The following is a 26,519-nucleotide window of genomic DNA, read 5'->3' on the forward strand; positions in this document are numbered from 1 at the left end:
TTGGAATGATGATGAGGAAAAAAAATCAAATTTCACCAGAAAATAACAAGCTTTTATTAATTATGACAGGGGTTGCCATTCAGCATATAACCAATAATTGGAAGAATTATAATAACCTAAATTATACATTTTGGTGGAATACAATATGTCATATATTTAAAATGGAAAGAACAATAGCAATACAAAGAGGGACATATACTAAATTCATAAAAATATGGGGGCCATTGACAAAATATTGCAATGAATAAAATAGTAGAATTTTTCTTCTTCTTTTCTTCTTTTAAATATCTTCTTTGTGACACACATAGAGGGAGGGCAGTAAAAATAATTTTACATAATAGACTATAATATGATATACAATATGTAATGTATGATTGAAAAGTAATAGAAGGGTGGGGGGAGGGAGGGGGGATAAAATACATTTAGAATATAATGTATTAGATATAAAAGTGATAGTGTATATATCAATTGTATTTTAATATTTTGTACACTTTATGTAAAATTTGAAAATAAAAATATAGAAAAAAAATAAATAAATAAATGACTCAGCTCAACTCTGGGTGGTATCACTTGTGCTGGAGACAGACAAGGACATAAATTCAGTCACAGTTTTTTAATCCTTGGTGTGATGAATCCAATCTGATTTTGTTGTCTGTTTCACATAAGGTTACGATTTAAGATTATTTTGACAATGTCTATTTAAGCAGTGATTCAGCATAATTTAGTAATTCCTGGGAGAAATGTTGTCACTATGGTGTCTCACAGTTCACATTCTTCAGCAATAAGCGTTTTAACTTTATAGTGTAAACATTGCTCACTGTACAGCCTTTTCCACAATCCACACCTTTCACTTTAAATTCTTGACTTTCCGAAATGTCAGATTGATCCTTGGTAGCAGCACTTTCTTTCGAACAGGCAGGCTGTGGTACCAGTGCACGTTCGTAGGATAGTTCATCAGCAGCAGGCTGCCGTGTGCGAGTTCCAGTTTAACTGGCTCAATCCTCTGCAAAGGCTTTTTACCACGAGAGGCTCCGTGGCGAAAGAAAAAGTCCCTGCAGGCTCCAAATGATACGGAGGCAATGGGGCTCTGTGGAACCAGCTCTTTCTCATCATCTCTGTGTTCCCCTATGTGATCATTTCCATCCTTGTATCTTAACAGAAAAAATTCAATAATGTTACCCAATTTACAATCCAATACAGTTGCTTATAATTCACAATTATTTTAAGTATAGATTCTGTATGAAGTATATGTTAAACTAGATGTCACTAGGAATTAATAATAATAATGATGTTTCACAGACAGTGTTGAGCAAGTAATACATTACTAAGTAATATTTTATGGTTTATTGTTTATTATAATTTAATATACTGTCTTTCCTGAGGAGATGATAAAGTAGTGAACAATACACAAATACATCTAAATCTGAGAGGAAATGCCAATTATCAAAGGAAAGGAAAAAAAATTGAAGGAAATGGTAAGAAAAGTACCGTATTTTTCGCTCCATAAGATGCACTTTTTTCCCACCCAAAAGTGGGTGGAAATCTCGGTGACTCTTATGTAGTGAAGGTACAAAAAAATTACACCCCCATACCGTTTAAAAACACCCCTCCTGCTGCTGCACCTTTTTTAAAACACCCCGCCCGCTGCGCTGCCGCATGCCCGTTACACTTTTATAAAACACCACCCTTCCCTGCATGCCCACCACCGCAGCACCTTTTTAAAAAAAAACCCCCCCCCCCCCCCCCCCCCCCCCCGCTTACAAATAACCTGGTGGTCCAGCGTGATCCCTCCCTCACTGTCTCCTCTTCTTATTTCCCAGCCAGTGGCGCGGAGGTCAGAAGAGCGCGGCGGTCAGGAGCAAAGCTTTCCATGCTCCCGCTTGGGCGAGGTGATTAAATTTGCAGACGATACGAAGTTATTCAGAGTAGTGAATACGCAGGAGGATTGTGATGACCTGCAACAGGGCATAAACGTGCTCGAGAAATGGCAAATGAAGTTTAACAAGGATTAGTGTAAGGTGATGCAAGTCGGTAACAAAAATCTTGTACACGAATACAGGGTGTATGGTGCAGTACTCGGAGACCACCCCAGGAAAGAGACTTGGGAGTACTGGTCGACAAGTCCATGAAGCCGTCTGCACAGAATGCTTGGAATGATTAAGAAGGGGATCACGAAGAGATCGGAGAAGGTTATCATGCTGTTGTATCGGGCCATGGTGCGACCCCCACCTAGAATACTGCGTCCAGCACTGGTCGCCGTACTTGAAGAAGGACACTGTACTACTTGAAAGGGTCCAGAGAAAAGCAACTAAAATGGTTAAGGGGCTGGAGGAGTTGTCCTACAGCGAGAGATTAGAGAAACTGGGCCTCTTCTCCCTTGAAAAGAGGAGACTTGAGAGGGGACATGATTGAAACGTTCAAGATAATGACTTAGTAGATAAAAACAGGTTGTTCACCCTCTCCAAGGTAGGAAGAACGAGAGGGCACTCTCTAAAGTTAAAAGGGAATAGATTCCATACAAATGTAAGGAAGTTCTTTTTCACCCAGAGAGTGGTGGAAAACTGGAACGCTCTTCCAGAGGCTGTCATAGGAGAAAACACGCTCCAAGGATTCAAGACAAAGTTAGACAAGTTCCTGCTAGATCAGAACGTACGCAGGTAAGGCTACACTCAATTAGGGCTCTGATCCTTAACCTAAGGGCCGCCGCGGGAGCAGACTGCTGGGCACGATGGACCACTGGTCTGACCCAGCAGCGGCAATTCTTATGCTTACCTGAATCAGGAGGTTCTATGACAGCAAAGGAATGCATCCATACTTCCCCTCTCATTAACCCCTGCTTAACCAATACACAGAATATAGCTATGTTGTGGACTGCCAGTGTGCTGCTGCTAACCAGCACATGATTGTTGATTTGAGGTGTGGGGTGTAGAAAGGACCAATAATGCTTTAAATTTTCCTGAGAGCCACAGTCACAGAAAGGTATCTACTATTGGTTTAAAGGCAGCATGTGCAGTGAATCATCGGACAATTCTGAGTGTAGGGAGAGGGAAAACTGCTACTGCAGAGTTACCACCTAATTACTAGACTGCAGTAATTGCTATTAAAAGAAAGGGATTACTACAGAAACAGGGCAGCTTGAAATGGAGAAAATGTATGCCGGACCTTTACTTTTTAAACATGTTTGTGCAGGTATAATTTTAATTACAGGCATTGTCCCTTTCACAATACTAATTAGGAAATAGTTATCAACTGTTTCAGAAAACAAGTTACCTGTTAATTAGAACAAAATTAAATCTGTGGCCAGTAGCTTGCATGAGACGGTCTCTGATGTAGTCCAGCACTGGTATCCAGGGCTTGGGAGATAGAGTAACACCCGAGTAGGTATACGTTAAACCAGGGTCACCATAGGTTACTTGTTTTCTTGGGATGTTGTGCCATTTCCCATAAACCTGTACCTTAGTGGAATCACCTGTAGAGATTACAAACAATTACGACATTGACAAGATCTATATCATTAAAGTTTAAAAATGTTTAGGGCTTAACATTTGGAAAATGCTAAGCTCCTAAATTTGTGCCCTATTTTTAGCCAAACATAGAAGCATAACTTTTCAACTAAAGAGTCACCTTAAATTAGGAGCTTAGTACAACTACTATTAATTATTTCTAAAGTGCTACCAAACATATGCAGCAATGTACAGAGTCACGAAGGAGACAGTCCCTGCTTGGATGAGCTTACAATCTTAACGATGAAGACAGACAAAAACAGGATGCCAGGGTAGGGGTTACAGTTAGAGGGAATGGTTAAACTACTAGCTAGGGTGGTCAGCAGAGGGGGGTAGGGGTTACAAGTTGAAGGCTGTCTCAAAAAGTGGGTTTTAGGGCAAAGATCTTCCAGAAGATGGCAGTCAAGCATTGGAGTTGTAGAAACGGGATTGTGCACGAGACTGGTGAGAATGTGGCACAGTGGTTAAAGCTATAGCCTCAGCACCCTGAGGTTGTGGGTTCAAACCGACGCTGTGCCTTGTGACCCTGGACAAGTCACTTAATCCCCCCCATTGCCCCAGGTACATTAGATAGATTGTGAGCCCACCGGGACAGACAAGGAAACATGCTGGAGTACCTGAATAAATTAATGTAAACCGTTCTGAGCTCCCCTGGGAGAACGGTATAGAAAAATTGAATAAATAATAATTTCTCAGTAGAAAACTAGAATGCACTTGGAAATGCTCACCTCCTTGAGGAGAACCTGAATAAAAATTTTGAAGGCAAGTTGGTGGAGCAGATGTTGACAACACACATTGGTCAGCAGTGTCACAGCACTGCATGGTGGCTCTCCTTTAGCTCTCCTGGATTCAAAGTGGCTCCAACTTAAAAATTAGTGAATACCACTGCTCTAGTCAGTGATACCTATCCAGGAATTACTGAATATCAGGACCTAGATTCACTAAACCTTCCGATCCTGTACCGATGATCACAAAACCAGTTTTACTAAACGGCCCACTTAACAATCCGATCTGATCCAACCCATGCAAATTAGTAAAATCCCAGGCAAAATAGCCAAGTGATTGATTCACTAACAATTGCCTGGCTATTTTGCATGGGATTTTACTATCCTAAAATCCAACTGCTGCAGGCCTGTCGGTAACTGTGTTAACCATAAGGAAAGGGGTTTTTTTTGGATCACAAAAAATTATCATTTAAAGAAAATTTCTTATTTACACACAAGTGTGCTAGCTTATACATATGTTAGTGCAATATAAATGACATCCTGCTCAAACTGTCAGTACGGATACCCTAATTTAAAGAAAACTTTCCCAAATAATAAATTCACTAGGTTTGTCTTTGTTCATATTGTATTTTAAATGGCGCATTGGAAAGGGGAGGGTTTATATAAATAAAAAATAAAAATGTAAAAAAGAAATATGACAAAGATTGATTCAATTAAATAATTGTATGGAAAGGGAGGGGGGAAGAAGGGTTTAGATATATATACCTTTGTTATGATCTTGATAGATTTATCAAGTGATGTTAGTAAATCTATGTATTACTTATATTGTGCACTTGTTGAAAGTTTAAAAATGAATAAAGAATTATTTAAAAAAAAAAAAAAATGGCGCATTGTTTTGGCATTTTGTATACCGCCTAGAAGGCTTGATTAGGCGGTATAAGAAATTTTAAATAAACTTGAAACTTGAGGTTGAAGTATTATATAGAGGCTAAAAGCTGAGTACATAGAACCTCTTATAACATATGTTATTTCAGGTCCTTACCCTGGATCTATCAATTGCATATACTCATTTACGTCAACCCTCCTTCCCATCCTTCCATGTAAACTTTATAAATGTCTAATTGGAATTATGAATTAAATTTCATATCAAAAAAACAAAAGGCACCAGCCTCAAATCTGAAAAAAAGAGAGAAAAAAAACTTCAGTATATGTCAGAAGAAACAGCAACACTTATCTAAATGGCTATTCGCCAGTTCCAACGTTGGTGAGTGTGTCAATAAACACCCGACGCTCCACATCGGATGATTCGGTGGTCTATTAAGTAGAGAGCGATTAGCTAGGGATGGTTGCCTTGAGAAAACCCTTTGGGTGAAACAAATCCCTTTATCAGCAGACCACAAAGCTAAGTACTTTATTAAAGTTCATAAATAAGTAAATGATATTAACAATATTAAAAAATAGCCACTTTAGCTATAAAGATCCGGTGACGAAATCAAGCTTTGGGTAATGAGATCTTATCGAACCCAGAGTGCTGTCGCTGAGGATCTGGGTGTTATACTCATCTAAAGTTGAGGAGATAAGAAGATGTACTTAAATTAGTTCACCTTTTTTGGATGCTAGGCTTAAATTTATAAGCATAATTGGCCACTGCTGGATAAATTCTGGTTAGATAAACCTATGGTCTGATCCAATATGGCAATTTTTATGTTATGTTCAGAACTTGAATGTGTGTTGACTGTAAAATGTATTTCTTCCTACTGGTTTTAGAAATGCTACCTATTAACGTCATAGTGTCTTACTATAGCTTCTGATAGCAAAACTTACCTGAAAAATATGTGATTTCTTTTTCCAGGTCACAGAAAATCTTATCTGCCTCAGTTTTGTTAAACAACAATGTATAATCACAGTCTAAGCCTTCAGCACTGATTTTCTTCCACGTAAAATTCTTGTCTCGTTTCGCTTGTAGAATGACACCTTTTATGCATGTGTTGCTTTTGAATTTTTTATTTGTATGTTTTTCTTCACTCGTAAATATAGGGTCATCTTCATCTTGCCCCATCTCTTCCAGGTTTTCCCTTCTGCTTTTTCCAGCAATGCAGTTGCTTGGTATTTTAACCAGAAATTTATCCATAATAATGATTTGTGATAGCTGTTGTGAAATCCAGTGATAAATGGAACAGCTTTGTTCTATGGGGAAAGATTAAGCTGTCAAATAAATCAATCAATAGCATATTTACTTTCTTGCATTCTAAGTATTTTGTGCAGCAAGCAAAATAAAGTACTTGAATCCTAGAATCACTGCATCAGATTCCTCTCTAACTCATGCCTCGATTTCCTAACAAACAGCCAGCGTGTGTGTTCTCAAAACTAGAAAACTACATTGTACCCAGAGTCTAAATTTAGGGAGGAATCGGGAGCTCTGCTGATTCAAAAGAGTAACCCTCCATAGCCCCAGGTACGTTAGATAGATTGTGAGCCCACCGGGACAGATAGGGAAAATGCTTGAGTACCTGATTGTAAAAACCGCTTAGATAACCTTGATAGGCGGTATATAAAATCCTAATAAACTTGAAAAAAAACTTAACACATCTTAAATACTACTACAACTATTACTTATTAATTCTATAGTGCTACCAGATGTACGCAGCACTGTACATTAAATGCACTAGCGTAGCGAAGGTAGGAGACACCTGGGGTGGTGGCGCTCCCCCTCGCTGCACCCCCCCCCACCACACTCGCACCCTCCTTTCCCTCCGTACCTTGTTAAATCTTTGCTAGCATGAGCAACTTCAAGTCTGCTGCTCGCGCCAGCATTGGCTTTTCCTCTGATGTCACTTCCTGGCCCCATGATCTGGAAGTAGAGGGAGCCAGGCCAGCACGAGCAGCAGGCCTGAGAAGTTGCTCAAGCTGGTGAAGATTTAAAGAGGTTTGGGGGTGGGGGAAAAGGAGGGTGTGAGCATGGTATGGGGGGGGCAGAGGTGCCAGTGCGCCCACTAAGATGGCACACAGGGCAGTCTGCCCCCCCTTACTACACCACTGCACGCAAGTGATGGTCCCTTCTTGAAAGAGCTTACCATTTTTCATTTTTTTAAATTCTTTATTCATTTTTACATATTACAACAAGTGTATCAGATGAAATCATTCTAATTTGTATATATACACTTGATTAACTTTCATGTAACACTTTAAATATAACATTTCAGTCAATACAAAATACAAATACAATACAAAATCAAACTGAAAGAAAAACGAAAAGACCACTACTCCAAACTCATTGGCATCGAAAAACCAGACACCAAAAAACTTTTCAGCATTGTAAAAAACCTCACAGATACCAAACCCTTCCTCGCCACCCAAGGATCCCAGGCTCCGACAGCTTCACAACTATCGGACCACTTCAAAAATAAAATCATCACAATCAGAGCAACATTCAACAACTCACAAAATATCATAGAAGAGATACTAATAAAACCCACAATAGACGAAGCCATCTCAGTATATAGGACTTGGACCAACTTCCCAGCGACACAATGGTCAGACCTGGAACGGCTGTACAAAAAATACAGCAAATCCTCCTGTGATTTGAACAACTGTCCTCCTTACTTACTAGCCACAGCATCCACTAAATTCATAGCTTGTCTCACGCTATGGTTGCAAACCACCCTCAGGGAAGGACAGTACCCTCCGGAACTTGGCAAAATCATAATCACCCCCATACTAAAAGACCCCAAAGGCCCAATAGACAACCCAACAAACTATAGACCAATCGCTTCTATCCCACTATACATCAAACTCAGAAAGGGTCTAGTAGCACAATATCTATCCAATTACCTAGAAGACCACCACATTCTGCATCCAACTCAATCTGGTTTCAGAGCCAATCACAGCACAGAAACTCTACTGGTATCTTTACTAGATATAGCCCGACAGCACCTCAGCAAAGGAAACAAGTTACTAATCATCCAACTCGATCTTTCAGCAGCATTTGACTTAGTAGACCATCCCATACTTCTCCAGATACTAGATGCCATAGGAATATCAGGTAAAGTTCACAACTGGTTCCAAGGATTCCTTCAATCAAGATCATACAGAGTCAAGTCAAAAGATCTTTTATCCGACCCTTGGACAAACCCCTGCGGAGTACCACAAGGATCCCCTCTATCGCCCATCCTATTCAACCTCTTCATAGCTTCCTTAGGCACTGCCCTAGATGCCCTAAATATAGCTTCTTTCAGCTACGCAGATGACATAACCATCATCCTCCCCTTTGACATCCAAGACCCCATCTCCAATGGACGACTGAAAACAACACTGGAAACTGTGGAAAAATGGATGATGAGACATAAGCTGAAACTGAATGCGGAGAAAACCAAATTCCTACTACTAGAGAAGGAACAAAAACCATCACTAACAGAACTGGAAGTAAACACAATCAAATATCCTATACAGAGCACTCTCAAAATTCTAGAAACACAATTAGACAGACGATGCACAATGCAGACACAAATACAAAATCATACAAAAAGCATTCTTCACCATGCGAAACCTAAGAAAAATAAGAAAATTCTTTACCAAAGAACACTACAAGATCATTGTACAATCCCTCATACTTAGTACCTTAGATTACTGCAACAGCCTCTACCTACCATGCCCAAACAACATGATAAAACAACTACAGACCGTTCAGAACACAGCCATCAGACTCATCTACAGTCTCAGCAAATTTGACCACATCACCCCCGCCTATGTAGACTCTCACTGGCTTCTGATAAAAGCAAGAACTCAATTCAAGTTCTATTGTCTACTATTTAAAGTAACCCATGGTACTGCCCCCTGTTACCTAAACAACCGCCTATACCGCTACCACTCAAACAGATCAAGGAGAACTCAAAACCTATTCACCTACCCCCCTCACAATGGTACCCGACGTAAGAAACTATACGACAGCCTTCTAGCGACTCAGGCAGCGAAAATTGACCCCACCATCACCAAACTGATGATCAAAACAACAGACATCAAAGTGTTTCGAAAAGAAATCAAAACATTTCTATTTAAAAAACACGTCCCCACTAACTAATCTCCTCCCCATTCGCACAAGCTCACCCTCACGTGAATTAGTCAACTCCAAGAACCTTACCTTCCAAAAACTATTCTGATTCCTAAATAAGCATCTACCTTCAGTATCCAACAAACTTCCTCCTTCATTACTAGGTAATTTTTCTTCTGTAACCAGTATATACTGATATTCTCCACTGTACCCTGTTATCACTTGATTCCCTTCTATGAAATTCTTTCGAAAAAATCTAGATCTCTCATAATCTATAATCCTCTACCGTACCATGTAAAGTACATGAATCATTGTTATGTAATTCTCTCGGTAATCATTGCTATGTAATTCCCTCGGTAATGTCCAGATCTCTTCTAATTTGTAATCCGCCTAGAACCGCAAGGCACAGGCGGAATAGAAATCACTAATGTAATGTAATGTAATGTAATAGCTATGTTCTATAATATCTTGAATATTATATACTACATCTAATATCCAAAGAATTAATATTAGGATAGAAAACCCTCCCATCCCCTCCCTTCCTCTACAGAAATTCCATCTACAATATATCAAAATTAACACATTCATATACATTATAGTATTAATAAATATTACCCACCCCCAACCTCTCAAGTCAAATATCTTACTTTGGGAAAATGTTATTACTCATTGCAAAAATCTGTTAATGGTCCCCATATTTTATGAAACTTATCAAAATATCCTCTCTGTGTTGCTATTGTACGCTCCATTTTATATATATGACATACAGAATTTCACCAAAAGTTGTAATTTAATCTGTCATAATTTTTCCAATTATATGTAATCTGTTGAATGGCTACTCCAGCCAATATAATTAAGTTTGTTATTATTTGACGAAATTTGACTCTTTGCTCTCATTGCCATGCCAAATAAAATAGTATCATATGTCAAGGCCACCGGATTATCTAACATCCTATTTATTTGAGGCCAAATTGATTTCCAAAATAATAATATAAATGGACAATAGAATAAAAGGTGATCTAATGTCCCAGCCTCAAGATGACAGTGCCAACATCTATTAGACTTAGAGCTATCTAATTTTTGTAAACGAACAGGGGTCCAAAAAGCTCTATGCAAAAGAAAGAACCATGTTTGTCTCATAGATGCAGATACTGTACATCTCATCCTCCAAGACCAAAGTCGTGGCCATTGAGATGCATTAATTTGATGCTTAATCTCAATACTCCAAATGTCCCGAAGGCCAGTTTTTGGTTTTTTATTCACAAATCCAGATATTAATTTATACCACTGTGCGGCTTGGTGACCCATGAAATCCACCTGAAAGCATAAGAATTCCATACTATATTGATTAGTAAGAGTTTTCCATTCAGGGAACCCCGCCTGAATGGCCTGCTTCAATTGCAACCATCTAAAACTTTGTGATTTGTTGAGACCAAATTTATGTTGCAATTGTGAAAACTCAAGCATCTTACCATTTATGACAGACACAATAGACAAAAATGGTGAATAAATATAGTATATGCAGTTCACGTAGCGAAATACAAAGGGATGAAGAGGTAGAAAGGGTAAGGGACTACAGAGGGAATGACAGACAAATATGGTGCTTTACAATTGGTGTAGTTAGGACTTAAACGCAGTGGGCTTTTAGCCTGGTTTTGAATACTGCCAGACAGTTAACCAGGTTATTTCTGCACCGATATAATGACAGTATGCTACCTTCTGAAATCATAAAAAATGTATTTACATACCATAAAATCTTAAGCATCGTCATACTGTGACAGACTGAAAATCCCAAAAGAGAAAAGCATTTAATATTGCTTATCCTAATTGGATTTCTCTAAATCCATGTTTTTAATAATGGCTTATGGACTTTTTTTTTTTTTAGGAAATTATCCAAACCTTTTTTTTAACCCTGCTAACCCTGGCTTTTACCACATTCTCTGGCAATGAGTCCAGAGTTTAATGCTTTGAGTAAAGAAATTTTCTCCCAGGACAAACAGGCAGTATATTTTCAGCAGAAGGATCATGTCGCTAACACTGCTGGCTGCCCAAAATTTTTAAACTGCAGCATTTGAGAAGGTACTGGGGACGAGGAGACACAAAAAATTCACATCAACCTCTATAGAAAAGGGAGTGTGGACAAGAGAGAACTTAACAGCCATTGAGGAATGTAAAACGGATTATGACTTGAGTGAGGGGACAGAACTGCCAAGTGCTGCATGGTGCCTGTTAATTCCCACAGAACAGTGTTTATATTGTAACTAAGAGAGAGTGGTGTAGTACACGTGTGCTTAGAAAAAGCTCCCCCCAAATTAAAGAGAGAGCCCTGATGTCTCTTCTTACAAGATGCTGACAGAATCAAGATACTAGAAGAGTCAGTCAGGAAGTAGCAAGGCTAGAATTATTGATAAGCATTCAATCTAATTTTAATAAAACTTGAAAACTTAAAACTAGCTAACATTGGAGGAAAAAAACAACTAGGGTAACTGATCTGGAGTGGACCCCCATAATGGCCCCTCAGCCTGCCTAGGATTTGAGCAATACCATAAGGTTCAAAAAATAAAAAATAAAAAAAGGAGGACGAATTGAGACATCCGGGTTTTACTTCCATTGAAAGCAATGGAAGTAAAACCCGGTTGTCTCAATCCATCCTCCTTTTTCAGGAGCCATATAGTAAGTAACCCTATTACTGCCACCTAGTTTTTTTTAGGTAGTAAGAGCTCATATGCTAAAGGCAACATAGTTGTGCTAATCATTAGTGCAGAACATGCCTACTCTTTACCCCCAGTACTAAAAGTATAAAATCTTATAGCATATGGGTATCCAGCCATACCAATGAAAGATTAGATTTCTACCTTTGATAAATCCACAGAGGCATCTGTACAGTAAGTGTTCAATCTGTACCCGCAAACCGGGTCCTGCAGAAAGCCACACATTATTTTCCTACTTAGCAGAGGAACATAGCCCCCTACAGTTGAGTCCAAAAGCAAACGAACAGCACTGGAACAAAGCACATAAAGAAGGGGGCACAGGGAACTTCCCCGTAAACATAACATCATTCTGTTCTGCTCTGTAATATAAAAGGAAACATGAGAAAAAAAAAAAGACATGAATATGGCAATAATATGAACCAACCTGCTGGGTGCAATGAGCACAAACTTGAACTTAGCCAACGGCAAAGGCAAGTACTGACAAATGTAGAATGATTCCCCACAGGGCCCATCTGCTGGTTGGAAGATACTTCAGCCTGAAAGGAGAAACATTTGAGGCAGAAAAAAACAGTATAGACAGAGGGTGGGATGTACAGACTCCACGGATTTACAGAATTAATATTATCAAAGGTAAGAACCTAATCTTTCATTCTGTTACATTCACTCTGGAGTCTGTACAGTAGGTGACGTAACAAAGCAATGACAACATCTAGGGTGGGACAGAAGATTCTGCTCAGAAAACCGAGGCCCCAAAAGCGGCATCAGACCCAGCCACCACGCGTACTATGTAGAATCTTGTGAAGGTATAAAGATCGGAAAGAAAAACACAGCCTTGTGCCATGTTGAACTGAACTCAGATACTCAGTGTTTAAGAAGGCGTTAACAGGCTCTTCCTGCAATTCACTATCCAGCCCAGGCACTGCAGAAGACCACAGTGCCCACTACCTGCTTGCACTCCAGCTGGGATGGAGCCCTGCTCAATCAGTTGTCCAGATAGGGATGAACTTGGAACTGCATTCTGCAGAGTTGCGGGAGGCCGTCACCAGTCCAAAGGGGAGTGCTGCAAATGAAGTGCTGCTGGAGAACATGAAATTTCAGATACTTCTGGTGCCCCAAGAATATAGGAATATGAAGATAAGCTTCTGTTAGATCCAGAGAAGCAAGAAATGCTCCTAGAGATATGGCTGCAATGACTAATCACACTGTTTCCATTCGAAAGCGCAGAATCTTCAGAAAAACATTGACCGCCTTGAGATCCAGAATGGGTTTCCAGTCCTCTGAAGTATAAGGAGAATCTCCTGGAGCCCAATTCGCCTACAGGGACTGGCTCTGTGGCTTGGATGTCCAAGAGCCATTGCAATGTTTGTTTTGTATTGTCTTATTTCCCCATTTTAAATTCATTGTAAACCGCTTAGATTTTAACTTTTGTTTTATATTTGCGGTATATTAAATAAATTGAACTTGTGATCAGTAAAGTGGCAAAGTGAAATCCCCAACGGACAAGACCAAGCAGCCTGTTTAGAGTGCTGCTGGCTCGACACTGCTTTGGTTGAAGGTAGGGCTCGCTCGCGGTTGGTGGAGAGGGAAGGAAGGATGGTCAGCAGGGATCTGGCTGCGAGGTGGGGGTGGGGTGCTCAAGGGTTCTGCTGTAGGAGGAATGGGAGGGAGGGGAGGAAAGATGCTGCACGTGGGGGAAAGGAAAGAGGAAGAACTGGAGTGGAGAGGGAGGGAGAGATGATCATGTGCATACCCCGAAAATAAGACCTAGTGCCTTTTTTAGGCCCCAAACGAATATGACAGTCTTATTTTGGGGGAAACACGGTAGGAGGAGCAGAAAACAATGTGTGGCTTTCTGCAAGACCTGGTTCATGGGTACAGATTGAGCACCTACTATACAGACTCTGGGGTGGATGTAAAAGAATGCCAAAATTACCTTATATTGGTTGAGTGTACCCTGCAGTAAGGAACACAGATCTCAATGGATAAAAAACACTGCTTTGGGATGTAATTTTAAAAATCAGACTGTGCCAAAAAGTCTCCCTTCTGGAATGGGTAACCTGGTGTCACCCTAACCTGGACTCATTGAGTAAATCATTCTTTTACTCTCCTGTTCACTACTTCACAGTAACTCACACACAATATCCCCCCTCCCTTTTTCACGTGAATCCCTGGAGAGTATAAGATCGAGCGCGCATGCGCATTGCGCATTATTACAGCGGCTTTGGCGCCAAATTTTTTAACTTGCGGCGACTTTTCAGGGACCAGGGTCTTCCCAGTCCTCATAACCACATGAAACTTTACAAGGGCCCTGTCAGCGCACTCAAAATTAAAACAAGCGTAGTGAAAATGATTGGTCAGAAAACCATTCAGTCATTTTTCAATCCCGTCTCTAAGAAAAGGACTTTATCTGAAACTTGGGAAGACACGGACAACCAACGAGCAGCAGCTGCAGAGGTAAGAAGAGCTTTGCATGACTATTTTCGCGATTTAAAAAAAAAAAAAAATCATTTAATCTCACGCTTTCATAGCCCAGCTATTCACATATGTCATAGGAAATTTGGTTGTTTTTTTTAATTAGGGAAAAGCAGCTAACGTGCCAATAATAAGTTGCTTTGTAGGACTTTTCATATCCTGACAACTCAAGCGTTTCTTTCTTTTTACATTAACATATATAAAAGTGCATTTGACTGCGAAAAGTGTCACATTCTTTGCAAAGCAGCGCAAAAAAAACTATCCGAATCAATGAGTGAAATTTGAGACCCGGATTGTAGCCGAAAGCGTGGTCCCTCTTGGGGGGGGGGGGGCGGGGCGGGGTTCAGTGTCTCTCGCTCTCTTCGGCTGCCCAACGGGTGATGAGCAAGTGTGGACGGGGGAGGAGAGCGCGCGACAAGAGAGTACGCGCAGCGGTGTCGCCTCTAAAAAAAAAGGGCGGCGTGACGGTCAGGCAGCGTCCGAGCAGTTTATTATAGGCGTGTCGACGTTGCGGCGCTGTTAAATCTACAGTATTGCGATTTACCTGACAGGGAGCAGTAATAGAATGACTTTTTAATGTCACTTTGTGCTCAATACCTCTTGCTACATCGTCTTAAAATAACAATGCAGTTTTACGTCTCTATACCAAGGATGTAAAGTTTAAAAAAAATATATATTTTTTATAATCACGTTTCTAACTTACCCGCTCTTAGTTTGCCGCTGAGATGCTGTTGAAAGCCTGTCGGCGGTGGCTCGTGCGCAACCGTCGCAAGGCTTTAGAATGTTCAGTTTCAAGTAGCTCCTTGTGTGGTGCTTGCCTGCAGACGACCCCGTGCAAGAAGATAAGAGCGGCAGACGAAAGAGACGCAGGAACGGCGCAGGCCGGCTCGCCTCCTCTGAGTCCCGAGCAGCTGCAGCGCATCCAGCGGAACAAGCAGGCGGCTCTGCGAAGGCTTGCAGCCCGCGGCGCGCCCCCCGACTTCGGGGACAGCTGGAGACAAGAGCTGGGCGCAGAGTTCGCCAAACCTTACTTCCTGAAGGTAAGAGCGGAGAACTGAAACGATGCTGGGATAGTCTCTTGCTTTCTAATCCTAAAAGACCTGTGTTAATGCTCAATGCACTGTCTTCCTGAACCGGGAAGAGCTGAGGATGCTGGGCCAAAAAGGGGCGTGGCATGGTGGTCCTTTTTACACTGTTTCTTTTTTTTAAAAATTATTATATTTATTATATTAATTTCAATCTTAATTACCAAGCATAACTTGTACAGAAAGCAAAATTGGTCATATAAATGTTCCAACATAATAAACAATAACAAGTAAATAAAATAATTTAGACTAATTAAGCTCAAGTCCTCAAATTGGATCCAATATCTAGCGAGAAACAAAAGAATGCAGTGTTTCTGGGTATATTTGACCTGCTGATACCAAAAATGGCACCGGCTTTCTCCTCAAAAATAGAGGATCTGGAGTAAATAATAACCATTAACACTCAAAACAATTCCGTATCCTGAGAAGAGTGAGAACGCTCTTTCATCAGCACACTTTTCTGTATTGGTTCAGTCAATTATCTTGTCAAGGTTGGATTATTGCAGCTCAGTGTACCTGGGTCTCTCAAAGGTCAGTCTGCAGAGACTTCATTTGATAACAGAGCACTGCTGGCAAGCTCATTTTTGGTAAGAGTAAATTTGATCATGTAACCCCCATTGCTCAAGGAATTACATGGGCTTCTAGTGTATCTTAGAGTTCAATTTAAATGCGCATGTATTGCATTTAAAATTCTCTTTAGCACTTTTATTACTTTGGTTCCTTTAGATTGGAATGTACACAGATCTCATCTCGCTAGGAGTTCAAATAAATTAAAACTTACATTTCCTTCCCTTAGGGGTAAAAATAGAACTTTTCAAGAGATTCAGCCACTCTTTTTTGTTTTCAAACTAACTGAGCTCTGGAATGAGTTACCGCTTTCACTTAGAAGTCTAGGCCCCTTCGTTTTATTTCGGAAAGCTCTGAAAACTTTCTTGTTTACTAAACACTTTAGAAATTAAGCCATTCTAGATTACACTCTTCTTTTATATTTATGTATTATACTTACATTATTGTAAACCGAATCAAGCACCTTTTGGTTGGAGACAAAGACTATAAAATTAAGGTTTAGTTTAGTTTAGTTTAGTGTAGTCTAGAAAAAATATTCAAAGGGAAAAGGCCTCAGAAGCCACGAGATACAAATTTGCACTGGGGCTATTTGAGAGAGCTAGATATGTTTATCAGCTCTTCCCCATGCTTCGATCATCAGTCAGAAAAACCCTTTTTTTTTGTTAAAGCGTAATACAATTTAGATTTCAAAAGTTCAAATAAATTTAAAAATGGAAAACAAACTGGACTTACCTTATGGTGTTCAATCGCTTTAGAACTGCTGTTCACAACTGCTGCTTCTATCCAGTAAATGAGCACTGGAATACTGGAAAGATACTGCTATCATTAGCCGACAATGGCCAATGTTTCTCCTATCAGCTCTAGTTTTTGAGATACAGAACATGTGCCAAATACTACTCTTCACTCTGCCCATTAAAAAAATCAGGATATTTTAATGTAGTGTTTAAATTAATATTTTTAAGCATAAATGAAATATGTTAAAAATGAAAAAAAAAGTGTACAACATGAATATCTACTTATTTCATACCAAAAGCACAAGTTTATGATACATACTTTCCAGTCATTTGAAACGCAAGAAGCTCTTTTTGTAAGGCTTCCAAGAGTGGGATCTGCCAGGACAATCCCACATAAGATTCCAACAATAGTTTGCCATCATGTGTTCATCCCATCTTCCTTGGTATCTGGCTTCCGTTGTTTTTATGTCTTGGTGAAATCTTTCACCTTGCTCTTCGCCTAAGTCACCAAGGTTCTCTGGAAAGCAATCTAAGTGACTGTACAGATAATGTTGAAATGAAAGAGCATAGAGGGGCACAATTAAAAAAGAAAAAAAAATGTTTACCTATTCAAGGAAATGGAGATTTTACCCCGGGAATGACTTATGGAATTTTTTGATCTTGGGGAAATAAGGGGGTTCGTTATATTGCACGGGGAAGATGAGGAGATTTCCAGACCTTTCCTTAACGATAGGAAGTGGACCTGGGTCATTATGAGGGCCTGGAGCGCCTCAGCCAATCAGGGTCTTAGGCCCCTCCCTGCACATCAGATGATGCATCGGGGCATGGCCTAAAGCTGCACTCGTTGGCGAAGGAGGCGTGGAGCAGGAGGGACTAAGAACCCCTCCTGCTCTCAACAATATTAAGGTACGGTGAGGGTGTGTGCCTTGCCCGGTCATCCTGCTGGCCTTGGAGTAGGCCTGGAGCAGGAGGGAATGAGCACCCTTCTTGCTCCCAACGATTCTTAAAGGTAAGGGGGAGTGGGAGGTCCCGGCCTGGCCCAGGTTGAGCTACAGGCAGGCAAGCAGGCAGAGAGGGAGATGGGATAAGGTTTCTCATGGCAGGAGAGAGTTGCAACCCCCTTGCCTTATGTGGGGCATCGGCGGGGCGTGTTTGGGGAGGGAGGAAGCAGTTCCAGGGGGGGGAGCTTTATTTTTATTTTTTTAACCCAGCAGATATTTTGCTTGTGTAAAACACACAAAATATCTGCCTGATTTAAAAAAAAAAATTACAAGCCCTAACAGCAGTGACAGGAGGCTGCTTCTCTTGTCACTACTGTCGGGGGCTGTGCATGAGCGGGGATTGCACATTTGCGATCCCTGCTCGCAAATGGGGGCATTCCTCCGATTGCCCCCATTTGATATGACTGATTTGAATCAGTCGGACCTGCCTGAATCGGAAACGGATTGTTCCGATTCGGGCAGGTTAGTGAATCTAGGCCTTAGTTAATTCTCCTAATTGTATTAAATGTGATAAAGCTCTTAATACGCTATCTCATGCATTGAGGCAATGTCCTCTTATTAAGTCATTCTGGTCTGCCATCCTATTATATTTGGGTTCATTATGGAATAGTTCATTAGTGGAATCCCCAAGCGGGGTGTTATTTGGTAAAGCTGCTGCTTGTGGGGTATATGGACAAGGGAAATGCATTTTATTTCAAAAGGCATGTATGATTGATCATAAATATATTTTGCAATACTAATTTTTGGCATTGGAGGAACCAATTCCATTGTTTACTTTTATTTGAGGTTTGGGAGGTTCGTAGATTTCCTCGATGAACTCGTCTATTTATGAAAATTTGGGACCCCTATATTCAAAACCTTTCTCCTAGAGTACGAAGTATGATTCTTAATGATTTACATTGAAGCTTTGGAAATATTCATTGGGTCCCAATACCTGGCAATTTGTGTCACCTTCCAGGGGGGAAAGGGAAAAGGGGAGTAGGGAATAGGAGGGATGCAATAGGTCATATGGAAATATTTTTTGGAGGAATGATAGAAAAATGTATGAAATATCAGAATTGTGAATCTACTTGTAATGAATATTTCTTTGTCTTATTTTATTGTATATTTATTTGATTCCTTCAATAAAATGTTATAAATTAAAAAAAAAATGTCTAAGGCCTTAGCGCCCAAACTTTCTTGGCAACAAGAAGGCAGAGAAGAACAAATGAAGACAAGGCACATGATTCGGTTTCATTCATTGATGCTATGAAATATGGGCCATTTATAAGTTGTCTGATCTGTGGACCATTGAAAATTCCTGCCTTCAGTTTTACCATGGTAAATCCAGGTAACATATGTATTCAGGCACTATATCCAGGCACTATGTATTCAGTGTACGAACATTCTTTATTCAAAGCTTTTACAAATTGTTTCATCAGACCTAGTTCTTTATAAGTAGTGGTGGCAGTATGATTCTATTTCATGCTACCAAAGATTCATAGATTACATTTTGTCCTCTAACCACCCTATATTCCCTCGGAGACCAATCTTTTTTTTCCCAATGTTCATGTTTGGCTCTGTTATCCCAAAGGCATATCTACTATCCCATAACCAAATCTAAGAAACTATAGCTGAAGCAGTCTATCCAATGCAGTTTTATGAATTGGTGCCCCAAATAACCCTAGGAACAGATCAAAAACCCAAGATATCAATAAAAAAAAGTTTTTGTTAGCCTGTTATATTATAAATATTTTGCAAGTTTACCTCCCCCCCTCGAATGATCATTATAGTAAATCAGAAACAGATAATTCAGAAGCTATGACACTAATAAGAACCTTTTTACTGTTAAAGGTGAATTACTTGTTTTTATGCATTCAACAGCTAATGACATTTGTTGCAGAAGAAAGGAAACGTGGCACGGTTTACCCACCCCCACATCAAGTCTTCAACTGGACACAAATGTGTGCTGTCAGAGACGTGGGTACTGTTTTGGTTGTGTTTTTGATCTGCTTGAATGAATTTGAACCACATTAATTAATCCATTGTGTTAGGCATAAATAAGCCTGTTTAAAAATATTAAAAGGTTGCATACAGGCTTGAGGTTTTTTTTTTGTTTTTTTTCACCTTCTTTACTGGTGGAAAAGTAGTATTTTTGTAGTATTCTGCTGCCAAGTGAGAAGATGCAGGACATATTTCATAGAAGTACAGTCAAACCTCTGTTTTTGAGTGTTTTGCAAGACAAGCAAAACACTCAAGCAAATTGTACCTCGCAAACAGAGCGTTGACTTGATTTGTGAGTCCCCCCCTCTGGGAACCAGCATCGCCCGCCCAAACCCCGATCTGGCACCGGCATGCAGCACCAACCCGCAGGATGTGCCGGTGCCTGAAGATCCTGCCTCTTGCCGCTGGGCTGAGCCTTGAGCATCTGTGCATGCTCAAGGCCTTCTGGATCCCACTCTTCCCAAGAATCTCGGAGAGAGTGAGAGCCAGAAGGCCTTGGGCATGCGCAGATGCTCAAGGCCCATTCTAGCGGCAAGAGGCAGGATCTTCCGGCACGTCCTGTGGGTTGGTGCTGCATGCCGGTGCCAGATCAGGGTTTGAGTTTGGGCAGGCAATGCCGGCTTGTGGGGAGGGGGTTTGGAAGCACGCCAGTGGCCTCAGGGGGGGGGGGCTTTTGGGGTGTGATGTGGTAGGATGGGGTGGAAGCGAGCAGCGCCGGTGGCCTCGTGAGGGGGAGGACCAATCAAGCGAGTTTCCCTTACTTGCTATGGGGAAACTTGCTTTGATATACAAGCACTTTGGTTTAAGAGCATGCTTCTGGAACAAATTATGCTCGTAAACCAAGGTTCCACTGTAGTTAACTTTTGAGTAGCACGTGTGAGTGGCTACAGTTTTGAGTGTTACATCTGTTAAGTGGTATCTTATTCCCTAATTATAATTCTGGAGTAGGTTTTATTTATTTATTTAAAAAATTTATGAATCGCTTAAATCTAAGCATTTACATCCACAATTTCAAATATAAACATTATAAAATACAGTAAACAAAAGTCAATCTTCCCAACAAAATTTCCTTAAAACAGATTGTTTAAATCTAAAACAAATAATAACCACAAAGCTAGAGAAAGGTGTCCACAAGCAATTGAGTTTTTAACAGTTTCTTGAAAGACATACAATCTTTGCATAATCTCATTAACCTGGAATTGAATTCCAGAGATTCTTACCGGCAATTGAGAAAATAGATATTCTAGATTTTACATAGTGAATCCTATTTTCTTTTAAACTGATGAGCAACATCCCTCCCTCAGATCTTAAAACATCTTGCAGGTTGATAAACTTCCCACAAGCTTTGAAAGCAAGTAGGCGAAGAGGAGTACACTTCTCCCTCCGTATTCGCGGTGATAGGGGATTAACAGACCCGCTAATACAGAAAAGCCACGAATAACTTTTTCATATGTTATTCGCTGTTTTCTATTAAAAACCATTGTGAATATGGTGAATAACATGGTGGGAGACCTGGCCTGTTCCTGAAGGAGAGGCAAAACACAGTGAAGAAAGTGCCGGGAATCAGCGATTTTCTCTGTAAACACTTGGAATCGAGGATTTCTCTACGCAAGCTGACTTAATTTGGGGGGAGGAGCCAGCAAACTAAAAACTGTGAATAATCAAAACCGCGATTGCTGAAACCGTGAATACGGAGGGAGAAGTGTATAATATTTGATGCATAACTGACAGAGCTTGATTCACTGATGTTTTGTGTGCTGTTGTAGAAGACTCGGAACAAACCTGCAGTTTCTTAGTGTTGGAAACCCTATTTTGTGAAAGTAGCTCATGCTCTTGATAGCCTAAAATGAGTTACATTCAAGTACATTGTAAGCTCCAAGGACTTTAACACATCCTTCCACTTTGGTTATCAGTTACTTTCTCCTGGTTACATCTGTACAAAAAAGTAATATTCAATGTGTTTGTGTAGGTGAAGGTTGTTATTTTGGGACAAGATCCATATCATGGACCTAATCAAGCCCATGGGCTTTGTTTCAGCGTTCAGAGACCTGTGCCACCGCCACCCAGGTATGAGAAACTTCTGTTATGTGCTGGGTAAAATTCTGACTAGTTCAGGTGTAACACAAAGAAAAATCTTGGGTTTACTTTTCTTTAGAAATATGAATTGGGCTGGCCAGGTAATAGTAGTAATGTCCACACGGCTCCAAAAGAAGTCTCAAATGCCTTGTCTCTAGCAAAAGATCAGTGTTGTGAAGACTGGTCTAAATAAAGTTGCAAGGGGTTATAAAACAGGCAGAAGAATCCCCATGTTGTGAATAAAAACTTTATGATAAGTTCCTGACCCTGGTCTAAATTCAGCTGGAAGCCCTTTTTAAGGAGGAAATTGATCACTTACCACTTTGTTTAGCAAAAATCTTTCATTAACATACTTAATTGAGGTTGGAGATTTTGGATAAATAAAGTCTTAATTGTTTTCTGAAGCTTTCTATTTTCAAATGTAGTAAAAGTCTTGGAGGTAGCGTTAAACAGGCAGGACTGTCTTGCAGTCCTTGATGGCTTGGAATGAGGTATAGAATAGTGCAGTTCAGTTATAGGTTTAGGAGAACTAATAGGGGATGGTCATGTAATATTCCTGTCTTGTGCTCATTGAACTTTTTTAATGAACTAATTTTTCCAGTGTAATTCTGGTTTTTCTTGCAGTTTAGAAAATATTTATAAAGAACTGTCTACAGACATAGAGGGTTTTACTCATCCTGGACATGGAGATTTGACTGGTTGGGCTGAGCAAGGTATGAAGTTTAGTGGGTTTATTTTCCTTGTTTTGTCTTTGTTTCAATTCAAGGAATAAGATTTAGGGCTCCTTTTGCAAAGCTGCGATAGCGGTTTTAGCGCATGCTGAATTGCCACGTGCACTAGACGCTAGCGCCAGCATTGAGCTGGTGTTGGTTCTAGCCGCATAGCGCGGATTTAGCGAGCGCTAAAATGCGTGTGCTAAAAACACTATCGCAGCTTATTAAAAGGAGCCCTTAGTTAACTTTTTTTTCCACAGTATTATAAATTTGTGTTACCTTTTGCTAAAGTTGGTCATGTTGGAAGTATAATATTGTATCTTTAAAAATACAGGGGTGCTTTTACTGAATGCAGTCCTCACAGTTAAAGCACACAATGCCAATTCTCATAAGGACCGTGGCTGGGAAGAATTCACCGATGCAGTGGTATCGTGGTTGAACAAGAACTTGGACGGACTTGTCTTCATGCTTTGGGGAGCATATGCCCAGAGGAAAGGCTGCTCCATTGATCAGGTTGGGGAATTTGTCTTTCCGTGAAAACTCTTGAGAGCAATGCTATTTAGATTTGGGCAAATTGTACTAATTTTTATTTGTTTTTATTAAAGAACTTTGGGTCTTTTTTTACAAAGCACAGTAGTGATTCTTCCATGGCGAATGCATCAAAGCCCATAGGAATTGAATAGGTTTTGGTGCATTTGCCGTACCAGTACTCCCTACTGCAGATTTGTAAAAGAGGATTTTTAAATATTGTATGTTTTTTTTTTATTATCTTCCATAAAACAATTTGCGTATTTAATAGGTTCCCCCCCAGAAACTTCACAATACTGACTTTCTGATGAAGGGAGGGTGGCAGTGAAGTCTTGCTGGGGTTCTGGGAATAGACAGTAAGACTTACTGGTTCTCTCAGGTCCTGACTTAGAGCTGGAGTCCCTGCTATCCTTGCACTTATTAAAGAAGTTTCTCTCCTTTAAATGCTTTGGAATAGGTTATCTTTACTGAAGCTGTTTTGTGACTCCAAGTGACCTCGGAGTAACTGTAACTCCTTCTGGACATTATTGGGAGGACGGACTAAATAATAGAACAATCAAATAAATAGAGGCCAAATCTGGGCATTCCAAAATCGTTAGGGGTTTGTAAGCGCCCTGAGAACATTAACTAGAACACCAGATCTGCTAACACAGAGGTGGATGTATGGCTTATGAGTGGTTTTTAATCTGGTCTGCAGCAGTGAGAGCATATACAAGTGCTGTTGCATCTCATGGAGAATCTACTCTTCTTTAAGTGAATCCTCTCAATCCCCTTCAGTTCTCCAGATGACCCATGGATTCAAATTTCCTCACTTCAGAAACAGCACTTTGGGACAAGTTATTTCATTCACTTAAGTATCTACGGGTTCTAGTTTGTTTCTGGTGATTTAGAAATTTAGATGTGCTTTGATGTAGGGGTTACATCCTGATTCACATGGAAACTAGGTCCAGGCTATGTTAATACATTTGTATAATGCTTTTTTTTTTAAGTGTTCTATTTTCAATTTCTAAAGGCTTAGAAATGGTGAAAAAGAGAGACAGAGGCCTGTCTTTCTTTGATGGCTTAAAGTGAAGTGCAAAACAATGTAGTGAAATGTTACCTGTGATTATAAACTTTTTGCAGTGAGGAAAGAGTGCTTGACGTAAGCCAGAAAATGTTTTCAATGGATCCTTCTCTTCCAGAAACGTCACCATGTCCTGCAGGCTGTACATCCTTCGCCGCTCTCGGTGCACAGGGGTTTTTTTGGCTGTAGGCATTTTTCAAAAACCAATGAACTGCTGAAAAAATCAGGCAAGAAACCCATAGACTGGACTTCATTATAAAGCTGATGGTAATTTGTGGCTGTGACCTGAATGTGTCAGATGTAATAATGAGATGTATTATATTTGTGGATTGTTTTGTGGGGTTTTTTGTAATTCATTCTAAAATTTGATGCCAAGATGCCTTTTCTCTTTGTGTTCTGAGAAACAGATTGGGCTGCTGCTATTCACTGGCATTCCTTGTTTTCTAATGTTCATATCAATATCTATAAATATATATGATCAGGTGGGAAAGAGAGAACTTTGAAGTGGCATGTTCATGCTCCCTAATAGTTTTTATTTTCTAAAAGCACAGGGGGATCTGAACTGTGTAGTTACAACTTTTTTTTTGAACATGCCTTTGACTATGACCTAGTAGGATTCATGATAGCTAGGTCAGTAAATCATTATTCTATGAAGATAGCTGTAGCTATGAAAAATTTTCTGTGGGTGATCTTGGGAGTTTATTTCCTTGTCCAGGGTTACCTAGCCTAGTCTTTTCTGAATTGTAGACCTTTCCTCAGCAATGGATACAATATCTTTCCTTTTGATTTTTGCCTTTATTGAACAAACCAAACTTGCTTCACTAATAACTCCTAGAAACTGACTTGCACCTGTAGGTTTTGAAAACTGTTATCTTCGAATACAGTCTGGGTTATTTTGTTCACGCATGACATCAGGTTTTGGTAGGAATATTGACACCATTTTATTTATCTCATCAAAACCAGAAACTAAGAGCTACTAATATATTAATTTGAATTTATTAGTAGCTCATAATTTTTGGTTTTGATGAGGTATTTGATTTTTTTCCAGTATACTTTCTTGGGTTTTGTGAGGTGTGTTTGTTGTTTTTTTTTTTTTTTTTTTTTAGTTCAAGTAAACACCAAAAGGTCCAACAGGACAGAGAACTCAGGTATAAAACAGTACAAAAGGAAATGGGTACGGACAATGAACACTGTCCGTTCCCACTTCCTTTTGTACTGGTTTTTGTTTTTAGTTCACCATTTTATTTACAGCAGAGAAGAGAGGTTTTACTTAAATATATATTGAACCCTTTTTTATACTGATTTCTCAAAACGTTGTACAACAGATAAAGCCTACTCTGGAAAACCTTATGGCCAAAATAGAATATGGTTCACTAGGAAAAAATCTTCTACATTTTCACTGTAATTCAGATAGGCTCAAGATATGTTTCTAGAACATGCATAAAAGCAATTGGACCTGCTTTGTTTCATGGCTGATCAATGAGATTAAGCCATCAACTTGCACAGATAACCCTGTTCTCTAGTTTCTATGGTTGGGAATAATTTGAGGTGTAGGCAGTTTACCTCTTAATCCCTGTACAAAAGCCAACTTGGCTCCCAGCTGTGTTTAACAGCCGATATGCCCTTACAAATTTTAACTCTCCAGCTTCAGTATCGGGGTCTTTTTATTTCTATTTTTCTTTTTTACAGGAGGTAAAACTGGAATTGAGTTTTGAACTGTGTGCCAATAAAATTCAGAGTTGCAAGTAATTTGCAGAGGGACACTAACACAAAAAAATGTTAATGTATTTGTTATGTGTTTGTTCACAATGCCAGTTGCCAGTTCATACTGCCAGTTTGTTCTTGTTGGCTGAATGATTTTTGTAGCCAGACTGGAGATGCATGAGATTGACATACTCTAGGATACAGGAACATGTAATGGTAAAGGGCTTCATAGGTTGTATCTGCTGTAGATGGCTCTGATTGTCATTTCTAAACACTGCCCCTTTTTGCAAAGAAATGTCCACGAACATATGGCCACTTCAGCAGAGATACTGATGGAGCCTCATTTATCACTATACTTAAAACAAGCAGAGGCCTTGGGGTTGGTTTGTTTGTCTTTCCAAAATTCAAGAAAATCAGAATGGTTATTAGCGTGTTTCTCATTCACTCTGTAACAGTTCTGTAAGTTTTAATGAAACAGCTGCTTGAAGAGGTGTTTTGTAAACATCATTTTTTTTTCTTTTGTATATATCGTCATTAACTATTAGAATTCTGGGTTTGTTTGTGTTTTTTACAGGGTTTGATTCTAATAAATATTTCTAGATATTAT

At 39.8% G+C, this 26,519-nt stretch overlaps 2 protein-coding genes across 5 annotated transcripts; one reads left to right on the top strand and one right to left on the bottom strand.

The window, feature by feature from the left end:
• Positions 1-428: 428 nt before the first annotated feature.
• ALKBH2 (alkB homolog 2, alpha-ketoglutarate dependent dioxygenase) lies at positions 429-15,300 on the bottom strand. Of its 3 annotated transcripts, XM_033956828.1 has the most exons (5): positions 15,162-15,288; positions 12,411-12,522; positions 6,053-6,415; positions 3,271-3,469; positions 429-1,151 (listed from the first exon to the last, which is right to left on the bottom strand). In XM_033956828.1, the coding sequence occupies exons 2-5, from the start codon at positions 12,496-12,498 to the stop codon at positions 848-850; spliced, it is 954 nt and encodes a 317-aa protein (XP_033812719.1). In that variant the 5' UTR covers positions 12,499-12,522; positions 15,162-15,288; the 3' UTR covers positions 429-847. The 3 variants fall into 3 exon arrangements, with proteins under 3 accessions (XP_033812719.1, XP_033812721.1, XP_033812720.1); XM_033956830.1 differs by lacking the exon at positions 12,411-12,522 and having other exon boundaries at positions 6,053-6,433; positions 15,162-15,300; XM_033956829.1 differs by lacking the exon at positions 12,411-12,522 and having other exon boundaries at positions 15,162-15,297.
• On the top strand, positions 14,186-26,518 carry UNG (uracil DNA glycosylase). Of its 2 annotated transcripts, none has more exons than XM_033956827.1 (7): positions 14,186-14,440; positions 15,283-15,498; positions 19,709-19,804; positions 21,798-21,895; positions 22,529-22,617; positions 22,952-23,130; positions 24,268-24,382. In XM_033956827.1, exons 1-7 carry the CDS (start codon positions 14,276-14,278, stop codon positions 24,268-24,270), a joined length of 846 nt encoding a protein of 281 aa, XP_033812718.1. In that variant the 5' UTR covers positions 14,186-14,275; the 3' UTR covers positions 24,271-24,382. The 2 variants fall into 2 exon arrangements, with proteins under 2 accessions (XP_033812718.1, XP_033812717.1); XM_033956826.1 differs by having other exon boundaries at positions 14,188-14,440; positions 24,327-26,518.
• The last annotated feature ends 1 nt before the right edge of the window (position 26,519 follows it).

The sequence above is a fragment of the Geotrypetes seraphini genome, chromosome 8 (genome assembly GCF_902459505.1).
Source record: "Geotrypetes seraphini chromosome 8, aGeoSer1.1, whole genome shotgun sequence".
Lineage (NCBI taxonomy): Eukaryota > Metazoa > Chordata > Amphibia > Gymnophiona > Dermophiidae > Geotrypetes > Geotrypetes seraphini.